Source organism: Haematobia irritans, chromosome 1 (assembly GCF_050003625.1).
Source record: "Haematobia irritans isolate KBUSLIRL chromosome 1, ASM5000362v1, whole genome shotgun sequence".
Taxonomy (NCBI): Eukaryota; Metazoa; Arthropoda; class Insecta; order Diptera; family Muscidae; genus Haematobia; species Haematobia irritans.
Window position 1 is genome coordinate 227,452,935 of NC_134397.1, and position 20,206 is coordinate 227,473,140.

Genomic DNA, 20,206 nt, shown 5'->3' on the forward strand with positions numbered 1-20,206 from the left:
CACGCAAAGAAAAAAAACGTTTGGAAAACGTGTACCGAAAACGTTTTTCTTTTGTTAGAGTTTTTTGAATTGCTTCGAAAAGTATACACTTTTATCACCAAAAAAATTCGTTTGTTACAAAATTTTTATTTTTTCAGTAAAAAAAGTTATTTTTGAACCAACAACACAGTCCATTTCGTTTATATCAAACACTGTTCTTTTCTAAATTTAGGTCTTTAATAAGACTCGTTTTACAGTTCATAGTAAAAATTTAATATAGTAGATTGTAATGTTGAAAATTTTTCGGAATCTTCCGATCACATCTGGAATATATGTAAAAAAAAAAAAAAAAAAACTTTGGTCGAAGCAGGGATCGAACCCACGACCCTTGGCATGCAAGTCAGACGTAGCAACCACTACTCCACGGTGCCCAACTAAATGTATTTTTCTGTTAAATAAACTTTATTTAATCGGCTCGTGGGTGCCGCAAGCTATGCTATATAAATATAACTTAGTTATATGGATAATTGTCTATTGATGACAATAATGGCTACATGGCTCAGTGGATAGTGTGTTGGCTTACAAATTGCATGGTCCGCGGTTCGATTCTCTGTCCAGGCGAAAGGTAAAAAAAATTTAAAATTTATAAAATCGTATAATTTCTTCTACATTGTTTGTGTTACAGAAAAAGGTGCTAAGAACTAAAAAACTTCGTGGAAGTGGGAAAGATGTGAGGGAAAATGCAATTAGCCAGAAAAAAAAATTTTTGAGTTAGTCTTTATGAAATTGTTTTTACATCCTGGAAAAGAATAAACGTTTATCACAACAAATATGCTTTTCTTCCAAATACACTTCCTTTCAACGAAAAGCAAATGAGAAACGAACCTTGTTTGTCTAAAATTTCGTTTGGGAGGAAAGAATTATTTTTTTGCGTGTATGTCCATTAACATTTCATACATACATATTAATTACATACTACCCTATTGTTAAAAAATATATTTTTTCCGCATATGATATACTGCAGTATGGAGGGTACATATACTTTCGGAATCTGGTAGTTATTATACTCTGTATCCAACTATACCAAAGCTCTGCATTCGCCATCATAGGTGAAATTATAAACTGAAATAAAAAATTTACAATTGTGTTTCCTTTTATATAATTGAGTTTTTACAAAACTTACTTCTGTCATCCCTACATTGGGAAGCAGCCATGAAGCATGCATTGGGGAATGTGTATTCCACGCCATTATGTTCAACACATATTGGAGCATATTCCAGAGTACAAGCTTGTATACAATTTTGTTGGCATTCAGTACGGTTCACAAGTCTAAGGGCTAGAAGGAAATAAATTGTATTTAATTAATATCTACTAAAAATGAGTAATAGTTCATATTAATCGTTGTGGCTGTCTATTCTTATATCACAAATGTTGTAAGAGACAAACGAATTGTCAAAAGAGTCTTTCGAACCACAATTATATCGGGGCCCGATAATAAATCATTATAGATATACATATATGTTATCCATCCCTATGTCCGTCTGTTGAAATCACGCTAACTTTCGAACTAATCCAATCTGGCTGATATGTATTGCAACCAACTTCCGGTTGTTATAATTTCCAAACAGCTCGTATAAATTTTGACAGTTTTATTCCAGAATGGGAGGTAAGAATGTCCTTCAAAGTGTATATCATTACTTACCAGGTTGGTTATTAGCTCGCCTTTGACACATGTCATTAAGGAAGAAACATGGATTTCTGAACAAAACACAACGATTGGTTTCATCCAAGGCTCGTAAAATATTTTCAGTAAAGTCACATTTTCGTTGAGCCCGACATGGATCGTTTACTGCGACACCAGTGGAACCCGCATAACCGGCATAACTTCCTGCTAACGACACTAATAACAAAATCGCTAAAACCTTAGTGGAATACATTTTTTTGTTTGGTTGTGGGTATTGCAATGAACTTGTGAACGATATAAGCGTAGACTGATCGAAAATGGAATTTATCACGACTTTTATAGAATGATTTTTGAATGAACTACCAACTATAAAATGTATTTAGAAATTTAAGGAATTTCTTATAAACAATAGATCCGATAATATAATTTTGGGGATAAGTGCACGTGTTTGGAACTCAACCGCATATGAGCTTTGATCAATGTGAAATATTACGTAAGATACAAATAATACATTTTTACACTGTTAGAAAAATATGTTTTTCATATGTTCCGATATAAACAAAATGTGTTTCGGGCACGATTTTAAACCACAATATATTTAAGTGCGAACATGTAATGTTCCTAAACTAACACTAAATGTTTGGGACATCTATGTTAATATGTTAGAAAATATTATGTTTGGGGCATGAATGTTTCATAAAAATCATATGTGTGAATACAAACATATATAAATTTACAAATTTCGACTAAACATACATATGTTGTGATATTTTATTCAAAGCGACAGAGAGAGTATAGAGAGAAATAGAGATGGAAACCGGGAGAGTTGACGAAAGATATCAATATAACACAGCAAAAGAGTCAAAAAAGAACAATTTCTGTGAAACCGCTTGTATGTTGTTTCGGAAAACTGTTTTATGATAAGGCCAAAAATTTGATATGTTTAAGTCTAAATATTATTTAATTTGAATAAAGAGAATATACATTCTGAACCAAGAGAATAGACATTTGAAAAACAAACAGCTTATGTTTTCGCCTTGAGAGCAGCATTTTATGTATGTGTGGACATGTGTTTTGTTTATCATTTTGGCATTATGGGCACAATTTTTTTCTTGGTTCTTTAAAAGAAATCAGGGGTCTTCATAAAAATAACGAAAGGGCACTATACTCTTTTTAGAGTTGGGACAGTAAAATGAAATAAGGAGGAAATAGTGAAAAATTACACAGTAAAATGTAAAAAAACAAACTTTAGTTCCTCTTTATTAAAAAGTAGTCCACGAGGAGTTGACGGACACCATCAAATATAAAAGCGGGCATTAAGTTCGAGTTTTACAGCTAAAACAATTTAAAAAGTTTATTTTCTTTAAAATGAATTATTAAAGAAAAATAAAAGGAATTTTAGAGCGATGGTGTTAAATGCTAGTAAAAAACTGTTCACTCCTAAATAAATTTATGTTTATATTATAAAATTATGTATGTATGTTTATACTCGACTCCACGTTCTTCTTTTGTTAGTTTTTGATTTCCTTCCAAATTTTAAAGTTTTGTACAAAAACAGTTTTTTATTACAAGATTGTTATTTTTGCAAAAAAAATAATATTTTATCCAAAAATCAGTCAATTTCGTTTATATCAAGCACTGTTACTGACTATAAATCTTTAATAACGCACATTTCGAAGTTTCATTAAAAAAAAATAATATAGTATAAATATAAATGTTAAATTAAAAAAAAAAACAAAAAAAAATGTTCGGTCGGAGCAGGGATTGAACCCACGACCCTTTGCATGCAAGGCAGACATGCTAACCACTGCTCCACGTGGCAAACAAATGTATGTTTCTGTTAAATAATGTTATGTTTGCATAGGCTCGTGGGCGCTGCAAACTATGCTATATAAATGTAACTTAAAACGATAATTATCTACTGGTGACTATAACAGCTACGTAGCCCAGTGGATAGTGTGTTGGCTTACAAACTGTATGGTCCTCGGTTCGATTCTCCGTGCAGGCGAAAGGTAAAATTTAAAAAATTTATAAAAGTGAATAACTTCTTCAACATTATTTGTATTACAGAGAAAGGTGCCAATAACTAAAAAATTTCGTGGAAGTGAAAATTACGAGTATGTTAGGGAATGAGCACAATCGTGTTTGGGAAAAAGTCTTCCAAGCATATAATATTTTTGGCTCAAAATGCTTCCAAACATATAATATGTTCACATAAAACAAACATATTAATGTTTCGGCAGTATGCAATAATATATGTGCCTCCTGCAAAATATGTTTGGAACATATGTTAAAGAAGCGATTTTTTTTGAGGGTGTAGGAAATCCGGAAAAATTGAACCCACCAGGAAGGAAAATTTTAGAAATTTTTAGCCCCTATATTATGTTAGGGTCATTTGGAGCCCCAAGTCATATTTAACAAAATCGCATTTCTTACTGTTGGAATATAGTTATATATACTTCTTACTACACGGATGAAAAAGACTGTTTTTCATATGTTTGGCTATAAACATTATATGTTTGGAACACAAATTTTTAAACACAATATTTTTGAGTGCAAGCATATAATGTTCATAAACTAGCATAACATGTTTGGGACATATATGTTAATATGTTAGAACATATTATGTTTGGGACATAAAATGTTTGTAAATATAATATGCTTGGATGCAAACATATATTAATTTAGAAATAGCCTATAAACATATATGTGTTTAGTAGCTTGGAGCGCTATTTAACAGGGAGCGATATTGAATTAAGTTGGTGGTTGTTGCTTGTTATTACAAAATTAACATTTTATTTTTCCTTGGGCAATTGACCAGCTACTTCTTTGTTCCTTACAAACTGTGTGGTCCGCTGTTCGAATCCCCGTCCGGCAAAAGGTAAAATTAAAATAAAAAAAATCATACAATTGAATAATTTCTTCTACAATGTTTGTATTACAGAAAAAGGTGCTAAGAACTAAAAAATCTCGTGGAAGTGAGAAAGATGTGGAGGAATATACAATTGGGCAGAAACAAAATGTTGAGCATTCAGGTCGAAAACCTATGCTGTTAGCACCTATATTACCTGTTTATTTTCATAATTCATTATGATTGTAAATATATAAATAAATAAATAAAATTTTGAGCACAATATTGTTTGGGAGAATTTTTTTTAAGCATATAATATTTTTGGGTGCAAAATGCTTCCAAACATATTATATGTTCACATAATAACATATTGTTTCTTGGAAGACAACATTATTGAATTTGGATGCAAAAATACAAAATGTTTGGAACTTAGACTACCCAAACATATATTGTTTAGACCAATATGCTTTCAAACATATTATATATTGGAAGAGATCAAACATATAAATGTTCGGGCAATACCCAAAAATGTATATGCTTGAAGCAAAATATGTTTGGGAGTATATGTTACAGAAGCGATTTTTTGTGAGCGTGTACTCAGTGCATGAATTGTAAACATATACTAAATTCATGCTGAGTACACGCAGAGAAGGAATATGATCACCTCAAACATGTTTCAAGAGCAAAATGTTATTATGTATGGTGAACATGTAACATGTTTGTCACTAAAATGTTATTTTCTCGTCAAATATAACCTGCTTGCCGAAATCAGATACACGATTTCCGAGAAAATAACATGGTTGCGAAAACCATGTTACATGGTCACCACCCAAAAATAACATTTTGCTCTTAAAACATGTTTGAGGTGATGATATTCCTTCTCTGGGTGTAGTACAAACTTTTAAAATTTAAATTCCAACAGTAATATGATGTTAATTATGACTTTGGTCACCAAATGACCCAAACGCCGATAACATAAAAATAAGTAAATATTTTACGATAAATTCAAAAACAAAATTATTAGACATAATTAAATTTTTTCATTTGTTAAAGAAAACTAGTAAGTCTAAAGTCGGGCGGGGCCGACTATATTATACCCTTCACCATTATGTAGACCAACATTTGTGTTACCATCTCAACTCCTTCAAATTTGTTGGGAGTTATTATCAAGGTTTATATTTGGAGAAAATTTTTTGTACTTCTACAAAATCGCTCGAATTAAAAATTAAATCGGCTAACACCCTGGGATGAAACACAATGTATATACGGCCGTAAGTTCGGCCAGGCCGAATCTTATGTACCATCCACCATGGATAGCGTAGAAACTTCTACGAAAGACTGTCATCCACAATCGAATTACTTGGGTTGTGGTATCTTAAAACTTCTTAACATCGTTCTCTAAATTGTGAGTTAGTCCATACGTGGTATATATTAGATAAAAAATTGCACGGTACGTAGGGAGCCAGAATTGAAATATGAGTGTCGCTTATATGGGGGCTATATACAATTATGAACCTGATATGGACTAATTTTTGTGCGATTGGGGATCGATTTATCTGTGGTCTATGTATAACTATAGACCGATATGGACCTAGTTAGGCATGGTTGTTAACGGCCATATACTAGCACAATGTACCAAGAGGCTCCAAAACCAAATCTCGGGATCGGTTTATATGGGGGCTATATATAATTATGGACTGATATGGACCACTTTTGGCATGGTTGTTAAATATCATATACTACCACCACGTACCAAATTTCAACTAGATCGGATGAATTTTGCTTCTCCAAAAGGCACCGGAGGTCAAATCTGGGGATCGGTTTATATGGGGGTTATATATAATTATGGACTGATATGAACCAATTCCTGCATGGTTGTTGGATACCATATACTAATATCATGTACCAAATTTGAACTGAATCAGATGAATTTTGCTCTTCCAAGGGGCTCCGGAGGTCAAATCTGGTGATCGGTTTATATGGGGGCTATATATAATTATGGACCGATGTGGACCAATTTTTGCATGGTTGGTTAAAGACCATATACTAACACCATGTACCAAATTTCAGCCTGGTCGGATGAAATTTGCTTCTCTTAGAGGCTCCGCAAGCCAAATCGGGGGATCGGTTTATATGGGGGCTATATAATTATGGACTGACATGAACCAATTCCTGCATGGTTGTTGATACTATATACTAACATCACGTACCAAATTTAAACCGAAGCGGATGAATTTTGCTCTTCCAAGGGGCTCTGGAGGTCAAATCTGGGGTTTATCGGTTTATATGGGGTCTATATCTAATTATGAACCGATGTGGACCAATTGTTGCATCGTTATTAAAGGTCATATACTAACACCATGTACCAAATTTCATCCGGATCGGATGAAATTTTCTTCTCTTACAGGCTCCGCAAGCCAAATCTGGGGATCAGTTTATATGGGGGCAATATATAATTATGGACGGATGTGGACCAATTTTTGCATGGTTGTTAAAGACCATATACAAACACCATGTACCAAATTTCAGCCGGATCGGATGAAATTTACTTCTCTTAGAGGCTCCGAAAGCCAAATCGGGGGAGCGGTTTATATGGGGGCTATATATAATTATGGACCGATGTGGACTAATTTTTGCATGGTTGTTAGAGACCATTTACTAACACCATGTACCAAATTTCAGCCGGATCGGATGAAATTTGCTTCTTTTAGAGGGTCTGCAAGCCAAATTTGGGTGTCCGTTTATATGGGGGCTATACGTAAAAGTGGACCGATATGGCCCATTTGCAATACCATTCGGCCTACATCAATAACAACGGCTTGTGCCAAGTTTCAAGTCGATAGCTTATTTTGTTCGGAAGTTAGCGTGATTTCAACAGACGGACGGACGGACATGCTCAGATCGACTCAGAATTTCACCACGACCCAGAATGTATATATACCTTATGGGGTCTTAGAGCAATATTTCGATGTGTTGCAAACGGAATGACAAAGTTAATATACCCCCTTCCTATGGTGGAGGGTATAAAAATATGGGAAATATAAAGTTAGGGCAATTTTGATGCAATTGCACAAAAAAGAATTTAGATATAGGACAATTTGAGTAATATTTACAATTTTTGCTACTCAGCAGTGGCGATTTTACAAGGATAGTTGTTAAATCTCACCAAGATATGTGGTAAATTGTGAGTTGTGATATATTATTTGGCCAATTCGGGCGATATTTCCACAAGACGGAGCTTTATTCAAAATTCGACCATTCTGTGGAAAGTTTGACATTACAGTATGTAGAATATGACTACGATAAGGGGAAATCATCACAGAATTTTTTGCAAAATGTGGGTATTTTGGCCATATTAGATCAAGATGGCACACTTAAATAGCATATTAAATGTATTCTCTGTGGAAGCTCTCGAGTCAATTGAAGGAAACTCCCATTGAAAATGGGTCTAAAATATGAAACATTCTACCATATTTCCCCTACTCTGGCGTACATATATATGAGAGCTATATCTACATATGAGCCGATTTTGACCAAATTTGACATGCATAGTTAAAATAATAATCCTGCTTGGCTGGTATTTTGCATATCTTACGAAAGCCCCAAAATATTTGGCTGCCCGAAATTTTGAGAAAATACGTTGATAAATACGTCAATTATGACCAGATCGGTGATAAATATATATGGCAGCTATATCTAAATCTGAACCGATTTTTTTTTCAAAATCAATAGCGATTGTCTTTGAGCCAACGTAAAACTATGTGCCAAATTTGAGGACGATCGGACTTAAACTGCGAGCTGTACTTTGCATACAAAATTACATATACAGACAGACGGACAGACAGATGGACATCGCTAAATTGACTCAGAATTTAATTCTAAGACGATCGGTATACTAAACGGGTCTCAGACTTTTCCTTCTTGGCGTTACATACAAGTGCACAAACTTATTATGCCCTGTACCACAGTAGTGGTGAAGGGTAAAAAATTGTGAATTTTTGAAAATATTTGAGGTCAAACGTTTAAGACAAGAGTTAGAATCCATTAAAAATTATAAAAAAATATAAAAATTATTTATTTGCCAAAATATTACAGAATTTTTTAAGTTACATCCAAAACATTGAATTTGGATCACACCTAAAGAAGTGATGGAAATTCAGTGCACCGGCTGTTGAAATGGAGGACTTCCGTCTTATGACAAGCCCATGTTAAATTCATCGCTTCTGCGTCAATTTTGCACCACTTCCGGATCCAAAAAGAACATTTTCATTACTGTTTTGGTGACGGTTTTTTGTTGGTATATTCAAAGTGGCATTTATTTCTCCGTGGATAGCTTTGCAAAAATTTGGTACATAGTGTCAGCATATGATCTCTAACAACCATGCAAAAATTGGTCCACATCGGTCCATAGTTATATATAGCCCACATATGAATCAATCCCCCGATTTGGCTTGCGGAACCTCTAAGAGAAGCAAATTTCATCCGATCTGGCTGAAATTTGCTACATGGTTTAAGTATATGGTCTCTAACAACTATGCACAAATTGGTCCACATCGGTCAATAATTATATATAGCCCCCATATAAACCGATCCCCCGATTTGGCTTGCGGAGCCTCTAAGAGAGTAAAATTTCATCCGATCTTGCTGAAATTTGGTACATGGTGTTAGTATATGGTCTCTATGTTCCCCATATAAACCGATCACCAAATTCGACCTCAAGAGCCTCTTGGAAGACCAAAATTCATCTGATTCAGTTGAAATTTGGTACGTGTTGTTAATATATGGCCTCGAACACCCATGCAAAAATTGGTCGAAATCGGTCCATTATTATATATAGCCCCCATATAAACCGATCCCCAGTTTTGACTTCCAGAGCCCCTTGGAAGAGCAAAATTCTTCCCATTCGGTTGAAATTTAGTACGTGATGTTAGTATATGGTATCCAACAACCATGCAGGAATTGGTTCATATCAGTCCATAATTATATATAGCCCCCATATAAACCAATCCCCAGTTTTGACCTCCGGTGCCTTTTGGAGAAGCAAAATTCATCCGATCTGGTTGAAATTTGGTACGTGGTTGTAGTATATGATATTTAACAACCATGCCAAAAGTGGTCCATATCAGTCCATAATCATATATAGCCCCCATATAAACCGATCCCGATATTTGGTTTTGGCGCCTCTTTGAGGATCAAATTTCATCCGAGCCAGTTGAAATTTGGTACATTGTGCTATTATATGGCCATTAACTACAATGCCTAACTAGATCCATATCGGTCTATAGTTATATATAGCCCTCAGATAAATCGATCCCCAATCACACAAAAATTGGTCCATATCAAGTTCATAATTGTATATAGCCCCCATATAAGCGACCCCATATTGTGGATGACAGTCTTTCGTAGAAGTTTCTACGCAATCCATGGTGGAGGGTACATAAGATTCGGCCTGGCCGAACTTACGGCCGTAACCGAAGCCGATACGACTACCACACTATACCGATACCGCTTCCTTGAAGAAACATTATACCATGATGACTTAGTAAGGGAGCCACCGTGGTGCAATGGTTAGCACGCCCGCCTGGTCGTGGGTTCGATTCCTGCTACGTCCGAAAACCAAAAAGTTTTTCAGCGGTGGATTATTCCACTTCAGTAATGTTGGTGACATTTCTGAGGGTTTCAAAGCTTCTCTAAGTGGTTTCACTGCAATGTGGAACGCCGTTCGGACTCGGCTATAAAAAGGAGGTCCCTTGTCATTGAGCTTAACATGGAATCGGGCAGCACTCAGTGATAAGAGAAAAGTTCACCACTGTGGTATCACAATGGACTTAATAGTCTAAGTGAGCCTGATACATCGGGCAGCCACATAACCTAACCTAACCTAGTAAGTTGAAGAATTGAATCGATTTGGTAATAAATCAACACATTTTTTGCATGTTTATTTGTCCAGCATATGGAATTTTATTTGTAAATTTTATGATATTTAATACTAAATTCTAGATATTGTGTAATTGGCACATCAAATACATGCAGAGAAGAAATATGATCACCTCAACCATGTTTCAAGAGCATAATGTTATTCTTGGATGGTGACCACGTAACATGTTTATCGCAAAAATTTTGTTTTCTCGCCAAACATAAAATACATAATTTCCGAGAAAATAACATGGTTGCTATAAAAATGTTACATGGTCACCATCCAAAAATAACATTTCGCTCTCGAAACATGTGATGAGGTGATCATATTCCTTCTCTGGGTGTATGTAGCCAAATTTAATATATAACACAGAAGTTTCCCAATTGTTTTGAACCCAACTACTACATGGTATGGTTTCATTATGCCCGAAATACCATATATTTCTCATTCATTCATTATTCTTAAATTTCTAAATTTATATTTAAAACAAAAAATATATTTCAAATAAATTATTATCTTATTAGCATACATATGTATGTGTCTATTAACATATTCTACAAATTGTGTAAAACAAGCCCATTGCTAAAGAAAAAAATATATTCCGAATATGATATATTACAGTACCGACCAAAGTACATATATTGTGTGGGAATCTGATAATTGTAATTGACTATACCCAATTATACCAGAGATCCGCATTCACCATCATGGACAAAATTATAAACTGAAATAAAAAAATTTGCAATTATATTTCATTTATATAATTGAGTTTTTGCAAAACTTACTTTTATCATCCCTACATTGAGAAGCAGCCATGACGCATGCATTGGAGAAAGTATATTGTTCACCATTATGTTCAGCACATATTGGCGCATATTGCATAGTACAAGCTTGTATGCAATTTTCTTGACACTTTGTACGATTCACAAGTTTAAGGGCTAGAAGGAAATAAATTTCATTGAATTTAAATCTAATAACATAAAGTAATGGTTCATATTAATAATTGATCCGATAAGTATTTAGTCCTAAGGAATCGTAGATGCCCACACGACACAGTCTGTCCGTCCGTTTCTACATCGAGTTGTTCGTGTCGAGAGGGTTTAGGTGTGCATTCACCCACCACCCACGTTACTGATAATCTCATGAGAAAATTTTAAGATGCCCAATATATTTAATGGTCCAAAATATAAACAAAATTTCTGGTGGCATAAATGTCCTACAAAGTGTATATCATTACTTACCAGGTTGGTTACTAGCTCGCCTTTGACACATGTCATTAAGGAAGAAACATGGATTTCTGAACAAAACACAACGATTATTATCCAATGCCCGCAAAATATTTTCAGTAAAGTCGCAATTTCGTTGAGCCAGACATGGATCGTTTACTGCGACACCAGTGGAACCGGAATAACTGGCATAACCTCCAGTTAACGACACTACTAACAAAATCGCTAAAACCTTAGTGGAATACATTTTTTTTGTTTGTTTGTGGGTATAGTTAATAAGTTGTGAACGATGTAAGCGTAGACTGATCGAAAATGGAATGTATCATGACTTTTATAGAATGATTTTTGAATTAACTTCCAACTATAAAATGTATTTAGAAATTTGAGGAATTTTTTTACAAACAATTGATCCGATAATGTCGTGTCGTGAAAGGGGCACGTGTTTCAAATTCAATTAAAAATGAATGTTGACCAATGCAATATATTACGTACAATACAAATAATACATTTTTTGGAAATCGTAAAGAGGTATAGTCCTATAATGAATGTTTTAGTTATAATTTTAAATTTTTTTGTTGATCAGCATAAAATACAACAAGTATATACAGCAGTAAGTTCGGCCGGGCCGAATCTTAAATACCCACCACCATGAATCAAATATTAGGGTTTCCTTTTGAAATTTCAGGGGGTTTGATGACAGATATTCTCCCAAGCAGAGCAAATCAACTAGTACACTTCCCCAAGATAAATTTCCAGATTTTACCTATGAAGACTATATCAGATTCTGGATTTATAAAAACCATTTATGTTTGAGTTTTAAGGGAATCATTAACATCTCTTGTAAGTGTGCAAGAAAATTATAAAATAACGTCTTGATTTGAAATCTTAAATCTGTAGATTTTCACCCGAGAAGTAAAATCTGGAAATTTTACATTGAGTTTCAAGCAGTTTTCATGATCAGTGCGACTTCTATACCGTCAAGAAGTGAAATCGGTCTATATGAAGGCATTACCAAACCGATAAAAAAAACTAATCCGATACACGTTTTTGTGAGCCTAAAATACCAGAATATTTACAATTTCCGGCAAATCGGATAAAAACTGCGGATTCTAGAAGCCCAAGGAGTTTAATCGGGAGATCGTTCTTATGGGGGCTATATTAAAATATGGACCGATACTCACCGTTTTCGGCACACTTCTTTATGGATCGAAAATACCTCTAGATTTCCAATTTCAGGCAAATAGGATAAAAACTTCGGATTCTAGAAGCCCAAGAAGTAAAATCGGGAAATCGGTCTATATGGGGCTATACCAAAATATGGACCGATATTCACAATTTTCGGCACACCTCTTTATGGTCCGAAAATACCTCTAGATTTCCAATTTCAGGCAAATTGGATGAAAACTACGGTTTCTATAAGCCCAAGAAGTAAAATCGGGAGATCGGTATATAAGGGGGCTATATCAAAACATGGACCGGTACTCACCATTTTCGACACACGTTTTTATGGTCCCAGAATACCTCTAGATTTCAAATTTCAGGCAAATTGGATAAAAACTACGGATTCTAGAAGCCCAAGAAGTAAAATCGGGAGATCGGTCTATATGGGAGCTGTACCAAAACATTGACCGATACTCACCATTTTTGGCACACCTATATAAAATACCTCTAGATTTCCAATTTCAGGCAAATTGGATAAAAACTGCGATTTATATAAGCCCAAGACCCCAATCAGGAGGTCAGTTTATATGGGGACTATATCAAAACCTGGACCGATATAGCCCATCTTCGAACTTGACCAGCCTGCAGACAAAAGACGAGTTTGTGCAAAATTTCAGCACGATTGCTCCATTATTGAAGACTGTAGCGTGATTACAACAGACAGACAGACAGCCAGACACACAGACGGACATGGTTATATCGTCTTAGAATTTCTCCCTGATAAAGAATATATTTACTTTATATAGTCGGAAATCGATATTTCGATGTGTTACAAACGGAATGACAAACTTATTACACCCCCGTCACCATTCTATGGTGGTAGGTATAAAAAAAAAACAAATTTGGAAGAACAAAGAAAAGCGTCACCAAAAAAAGTAGTGAAAATGTTCTTTTTGGATCCGGTGAAGTGGTGCAAAATAGGCGCACAAGTGATGAATTTATCATTGGCTTGTAATAGGATGGATGTCCACCATTTTAAAAGCAATTGCACTGAATTTGCATCAGGGATGAAAAATGCAGTACTATAGTACTTTTTTCAATACTTTTTCACCCCGGTCAGTACCGTAGTACCCCCGCGAATGATTTAGTACCTTTTGTGTAGACATTTTTGAGTCGATGTCAGATTTATGGTACAATAGCTTTGACAAAATATTTTAATATTTTGAGAAAGTCTTTATCAACCTTATTTGCTAATAGTCTTTTGCAAATATGGCAAAACAGACAAGTTCATGCGTGAAGAAAATCTCGATTTTGTAAAAGCCATAATCAAAAACAGGATTTTATTGAATTTCAAGAATGTTTTAGTCGAAAAAAGAATGCGATTCTATATTTTCGATTTTTTTCGGTAGAAAAAATGTTCCAAGGTTTTATTTCTATATAAAATATTTGCAAAATTTTATTTCTATACAAAATTTTGTCAAAATTTTATTTCAATTGAAAATGTTTTAAAAATTTTATTTCTATAGGAAAATTTTGCAAAATTTTATTTCTATAGAAAAATTTTTGCAAAATTTTATTTCTATAGAAAATTTTTGCAAAATTTTATTTCTATAGAAAATTTTTGCAAAATTTTATTTCTATAGACATTTTTTGCAAAATTTTATTTCTATAGAATATTTTGTCAAAATTTTATTTATATAGAAAATTTTGTCAAAATTGTATTGATATACACGCAAAGAAAAAAAAAACGTTTGGAAAACGTGTACCGAAAACGTTTTTCTTTTGTTAGAGTTTTTTGAATTGCTTCGAAAAGTATACACTTTTATCACCAAAAAAATTCGTTTGTTACAAAATTTTTATTTTTTCAGTAAAACAAGTTATTTTTGAACCAACAACACAGTCCATTTCGTTTATATCAAACACTGTTCTTTTCTAAATTTAGGTCTTTAATAAGACACATTTTATAGTTCATAGTAAAAATTTAATATAGTAGAATGTAATGTTAAAAATTTTTTCGGAATCTTCCGATCATATCTGGAATATATGTAACAAAAAAAAAAAAACTTTGGTCGAAGCATGGATCGAACCCACGACCCTTGGCATGCAAGTCAGACGTAGCAACCACTGCTCCACGGTGCCCAACTAAATGTATTTTTCTGTTAAATAAACTTTGTTTAATCGGCTCTTGGGCGCCGCAAGCTATGCTATATAAATATAACTTAGTTATATGGGTAATTGTCTATTGATGACAATAATGGCTACATGGCTCAGTGGATAGTGTGTTGGCTTACAAATTGCATGGTCCGCGGTTCGATTCTCCGTCCAGGCGAAAGGTAACAAAAAAATTAAAAATTTATAAAATCGTATAATTTCTTCTACATTGTTTGTGTTACAGAAAAAGGTGCTAAGAACTAAAAAACTTCGTGGAAGTGGGAAAGATGTGAGGGAAAATGCAATTAGCCAGAAAAAAAATTTTTTGAGTTAGTCTTTATGAAATTGTTTTTAAATCCTTGAAAAGAATAAACGTTTATCACAAAAAAATATACTTTTCTTCCAAATACACTTCCTTTCAACGAAAAGCAAATGAGAAACGAACTTTGTTTGTCTAAAATTTCGTTTGGGAGGAAAGAATTATTTTTTTGCGTGTAGAAAACGTTTTCAAAATTTTATTTATATAGAAAATTTTGTCAAAATTTTATTTTTATAGATTTTTTTTCAATATTTTATTTCTATAGAAAATTTTGTCAAAATTTTATTTTCTTTAAAACTCAGTCTAAAGCAGCTCTTGACAATAATCTTCCAGTGATTTTTTTTTTTAATTTAGTAAAAAAGTACCTTTTCGCTCAAACAAATACCTTTTTTGTACTTTCTTAAAAATTGAATTTTCCATCCTTGATTTGCATCACTTCTTAATATACGATCCGGCCCCCATATAAACCGATCTCCCGATTTTACTTCTTGGGCTTCTAGGATCCGTAGTTTTTATCCAATTTGCCTGAAATTGGAAATCTAGAGATATTCTAGGAAAATGAAGAGATGTGCCGAAAATGGTGATTATCGGTCCATGGTTTGTATATGATTTAGTTTTATCGGTCCATTGGGTAAGGCCTCCATATAGACCGATTTCACTTCTTGAGGGTATAGAAGGCGCAGTGATCATGAAAATTGCTTAAAACTGAATGCAAAATTTGCATATTTTACTTCTCGTAATCATTTATCAAACTTTTCTGGTGGCTTTGTGAAAATATCAAAATGTGTTCAATTTAGTTAACTTTTGGCAGGAATTAGTTCATTCTTCCTATAAAACAGTTAACGGTTGGGTCTTCACAAAAGTAAGGTCTTCTGTCAGTTAGGACTGTTGTGCTCCTTCGGAACCGTAAATCCTTTTAAAAACCTCTAAAAAATACTTCGAAAATGGCTTACATCAATACATAGGAAAATTAAAAAAAAAAAAACTACAATAAAAGTTCAGAAAAAATCATAAACTCTTTATTTGAATCGATCGTAGAGTCCATATAATTCAATGTGTAAAGATTGTTTCATGCAAATGTTGATACGGCACCAGCTGCTGAGCCCCAATTGCCACGAACGGCGATGAATCGATGATTGATGGTCATCAGCTACAATATTTTCTTCCGTTCGTATTCTATAAAAGCATTGTTTTATGTCCAACAATGTAAATTTGATGCGAAATTTAGTCACAACAGCCCGAATAGTCGCTTCGTCAGATCTTTAAATCAGTGTTGCCAAAAAGATAATATCTAAAAAATTACCCTTTATATGGGAGCTATTTAAAACCCTAAAACTGTTCGCCAAGTGAACGATCGAATTCGCCGAATTCCAAGAAGCTGCCATAATGGAACTTCAGACATTTGTAAAAGAAAACCACGTTACTGTAGAATAGGGCATGCATTGCACCACGGTGGTTATCTAGAATTATATGCTTGATATTTCCTATTCGCCAATATTAAAACTTTCATTAAATTTTATTTCAAATTATTTTTAAATAAATTGTATTTATGTGTAATGAAATTTATCATTTTAGCTTGTTTATTTCCATAAGATTTCGATTCTTGGATTATACGGATGATAGTGGATTCCCGCATTCGCCATTTTTTGTAATTCTGTAAGCTAAAATAATTAAAATATATTAAAAACAAACAGATTAAATATAAATATGAAACTTAAGTTTTAAAAGTATTTTTTTTTTGAGATTTTTGCTGAACTTAACTGATGGCAAAAGTAGCTTATTTCGTTATAGTTTGTGTTTTAATTTTTTAATAAATTTTCCTCATACCAATAAACTGTTTCTAATATGTCTAAAAAATTTTATGAAATAAAAAAAATTTAAATTTTTAAATTTAAATTTTCTTTCTTTCTTCTAAGTATGTAATAGACGTGGGCATAATTTTTAATGCTAAATAAAGCAGAAGAATTTTTTTTTCGCACGTGGTTAATAAATATGATATGATTTATTTCTTTACTTTTAGAAATTTAAACTTTTATGAAATAAAAAAAATATAAAAATATTCTTTCTTCCAAGTATGAATAAAAAATTGTGGGAAATAGACTTGGGCATAATTTTTAATGCTACTGAAAGCAGAAGAATTTTTTCGCACGTGGTTAATATGATATGAATGATTTTTTTACTTTTAGTAATTTTAGCTTTTATGAAAGAAGAATTTCGTTAAATTCTCTTTAGTTTAAATACGCATTACGAAATTCTCAAAATATGGAAAATAATTTAGTTCAATTTTGGCACAAGGTAGTTCTTTCTCCCATAAAAGAGCTTAATTTTTTTTGTGTAATAAGTTTACCGAAATAGCGAAAAAAAAAAATAAAAAATAGACCCATAGAAAAACTTTAGCATAAAAATAATATATGTTAAGATCAATAATAATATCAACAAGAAATAATAACAATGTTGATCTTAAAATGTCGATTAAAAAGAATTAAAGGGAGATACGGTCAAAATTTGGTCAATATAAATTTGACGTATTTCTTTCAATTTTGCATTTAAAAAACCTGAAAACCCTTCATTTTGAAGGTGTGTGTGTGTAGAATGTTGCTCCTATTTAGATTTTGGAATTCACTCTTCAGTTGTCAAAATGCCGTCCAACCAAGAAGAGCAGCGTATCAAAATTTTCTTCGCGCATCGCGAAAATCCCGGCTACTCGCACACAAAGCTGGCAAAATCGCTAAAAGTTGCCAAATCAACCGTTACAAATGTAATTAAAGTGTTTGGGGAACGTTTGTCGACAGCCAGGAAGTCTGGATCGGGGGGAAATCGAAAACCGGAAGCCGCTGAGACGACAAAGAGAGTTGCCGGTAGTTTCAAGCGAAACCCTAACCTCTCTCTCCGAGATGTCGCAAATTAGCTGGGTGTATCGTCTACAACCGTGCATCGAGCCAAAAAACGAGCCGGACTATCGACTTAAAAGAAGGTAGTGACTCCAAATCGCGATGATAAACAAAATACGACGGCCAAAGCGCGATCCCGGAGGCTGTACACGACGATGCTGACGAAGTTTGACTGCGTGGTAATGGACGACGAAACCTACGTCAAAGCCGACTAAAAGCAGCTTCCGGGACAGGAGTTTTATACGGCAAAAGGAAGGGGAAAGGTAGCAGATATTCTCAAGCACATAAAACTGTCACAGTTCGCAAAGAAATATCTGGTTTTGCAAGCCATCTCTACCTGTGGCTTGAAAATCAGCATTTTCATAGCTTCCAGACAAGAAATTTACGTGAAAGAGTGTTTGAATAAACGTCTGCTGCCTTTCCTGAAGAAACACGGTTGTTCCATACTGTTTTGGCCGGATTTGGCATCTTGCCATTACGGTAAAAAGGCCATGGAGTGGTATGCCGCCAACAATGTGCAGGTGGTTCCCAAGGAGAAGAACCCTCCCAACACGCCAGAGCTCCGACCAATTGAGAAATACTGGGCTATTGTCAAGCGGAACCTAAAGAAGACCAAAAAAAAACTGCTAAGGACAGCAGCAGTTCAAGGCAAACTGGCTTTCTGCGGCGAAGAAGGTGGACAAGGTGGCTGTACAAAATCTGATGGCAGGTGTCAAGCGTGAGGCCCGGGAATTCGGATTTGGAAAAGAGAAAGCCTAACTGAATATTTTTCCTGAATTTTATACTAATTGAACTTGAAAAAGAAATTTAATTTGATTTTTTAAATAAATGATTTCACCGATTTACACGCGTTTTCCCTTGACTAAATTTTGACCGTATCACCCTTTATGAATTCTATTAGAATGATTAACTGTTCCACATAACTTACATATATCACGTTCGCATGCCAACCTAGACACTTCACATCCATTGGGGAATGTATATTCGATTCCATTGTATTCAGCACATACTGGAGCATACAGATCCATACAGTGTTCAATACAATTTCTTTGACATTGAGTGCGCTTAACTTTTCTAAGAGCTGCGGGGAATGGAAATTGCATTAAATATGAACCCGATTAGTTACAGTTATGACCTACCCGGTTGATTAGTTTCTCGCCTTTCGCACATATCATTTAGGAATAGACATTCGTTTCTGAACAACACGCAATTATTATCACTATCCAATGCACGTACAATGATTTCTTCAAAGGAACATCTTCGCTGAGCTTCACATGGATCAGTTGCCATGTCTCCAGGATGATTTACAGTGGCTGCGGCAGATGTTTTGGATATAAATAACAATGATGTGAATACGAGTAGAATGATTTGCCACATGCTTCCTAGTTTTTTGTTGTTTTTTGTTATTAAAAAATAATTGAACTATTAACCGAGTTCAGCAAAAGCTGCTCTAAAACTGAATCATTGTGTGAATTTATTTACCTATTTAAGCTATATTTCGATTTTATAAAATATGTGGGGAATCACGGAATTAAGTGTAAGATAAAAACTCAATTGTGCTGTTCTGTTAAATATCTACGTTTAGACTATTCTATGATTATTTTACACAATGAGCTTCCAACGGTGTTTTATTTTAGCAACCATCATAGGATGGATTGCATTCGTAGAGCAAATATCGATTTCCTACTATATAAAGCTTATATCGATGTCCTGATTCCGAAGTACGCTAAGTCGACTTTGCATTTTTTGATGGAGTTCGTTGTTTTCTATTCGGATTGATGTGAATTTCATCCTGTCAAAAGTTCGAATTTATTCCTTCAAAAGTTATGATCAATATTATATGTAGCCTGCGACTAAAGTTTTAAAAATGTCCAATCCAAATAGGGCAAAAAGCTTTGTTCGGTCTGAAGTGGTCTAAGTCATTTATAGTCATGTTCTATTATCACTATTTTGAATTCGTACATACTAACAAAATCTACAATAAACATGATTTTAAGACTGAAAAAAGTGAATTAATATCTTATACG

At 34.0% G+C, this 20,206-nt stretch overlaps 3 protein-coding genes across 3 annotated transcripts; all 3 read right to left on the bottom strand.

Annotated features, from left to right (window-relative positions):
* Positions 1–879: 879 nt before the first annotated feature.
* LOC142233042 (uncharacterized) lies at positions 880–1,978 on the bottom strand. Its single transcript, XM_075304153.1, has 3 exons — positions 1,682–1,978; positions 1,163–1,315; positions 880–1,101 (listed from the first exon to the last, which is right to left on the bottom strand). Exons 1-3 carry the CDS (start codon positions 1,914–1,916, stop codon positions 1,058–1,060), a joined length of 432 nt encoding a protein of 143 aa, XP_075160268.1. The 5' UTR covers positions 1,917–1,978; the 3' UTR covers positions 880–1,057.
* Positions 1,979–10,845: 8,867 nt separating this feature from the next.
* On the bottom strand, positions 10,846–11,966 carry LOC142233818 (U-Kazal-Dg21.2-like). The gene is made up of 3 exons (XM_075305195.1): positions 11,673–11,966; positions 11,217–11,369; positions 10,846–11,155 (listed from the first exon to the last, which is right to left on the bottom strand). The coding sequence occupies exons 1-3, from the start codon at positions 11,902–11,904 to the stop codon at positions 11,112–11,114; spliced, it is 429 nt and encodes a 142-aa protein (XP_075161310.1). The 5' UTR covers positions 11,905–11,966; the 3' UTR covers positions 10,846–11,111.
* Positions 11,967–16,785: 4,819 nt separating this feature from the next.
* On the bottom strand, positions 16,786–19,644 carry LOC142234695 (uncharacterized). Its single transcript, XM_075306185.1, has 3 exons — positions 19,319–19,644; positions 19,108–19,260; positions 16,786–16,949 (listed from the first exon to the last, which is right to left on the bottom strand). The coding sequence occupies exons 1-3, from the start codon at positions 19,554–19,556 to the stop codon at positions 16,897–16,899; spliced, it is 444 nt and encodes a 147-aa protein (XP_075162300.1). The 5' UTR covers positions 19,557–19,644; the 3' UTR covers positions 16,786–16,896.
* Positions 19,645–20,206: the final 562 nt, after the last annotated feature.

Coding starts and splice junctions, on each gene's coding strand:
- LOC142233042 (XM_075304153.1), bottom strand. CDS start 1,916: ATGTATTCCACTAAGGTTTTAGCGATTTTGTTATTAGTGTCGTTAGCA. Junction 1,316..1,681: donor GCGAGCTAATAACCAACCTG/GTAAGTAATGAT, acceptor ATTTCCTTCTAG/CCCTTAGACTTGTGAACCGT. Junction 1,102..1,162: donor CCAATGTAGGGATGACAGAA/GTAAGTTTTGTA, acceptor TTTTTATTTCAG/TTTATAATTTCACCTATGAT.
- LOC142233818 (XM_075305195.1), bottom strand. CDS start 11,904: ATGTATTCCACTAAGGTTTTAGCGATTTTGTTAGTAGTGTCGTTAACT. Junction 11,370..11,672: donor GCGAGCTAGTAACCAACCTG/GTAAGTAATGAT, acceptor ATTTCCTTCTAG/CCCTTAAACTTGTGAATCGT. Junction 11,156..11,216: donor TCAATGTAGGGATGATAAAA/GTAAGTTTTGCA, acceptor TTTTTATTTCAG/TTTATAATTTTGTCCATGAT.
- LOC142234695 (XM_075306185.1), bottom strand. CDS start 19,556: ATGTGGCAAATCATTCTACTCGTATTCACATCATTGTTATTTATATCC. Junction 19,261..19,318: donor GCGAGAAACTAATCAACCGG/GTAGGTCATAAC, acceptor CATTCCCCGCAG/CTCTTAGAAAAGTTAAGCGC. Junction 16,950..19,107: donor GGCATGCGAACGTGATATAT/GTAAGTTATGTG, acceptor TAATTATTTTAG/CTTACAGAATTACAAAAAAT.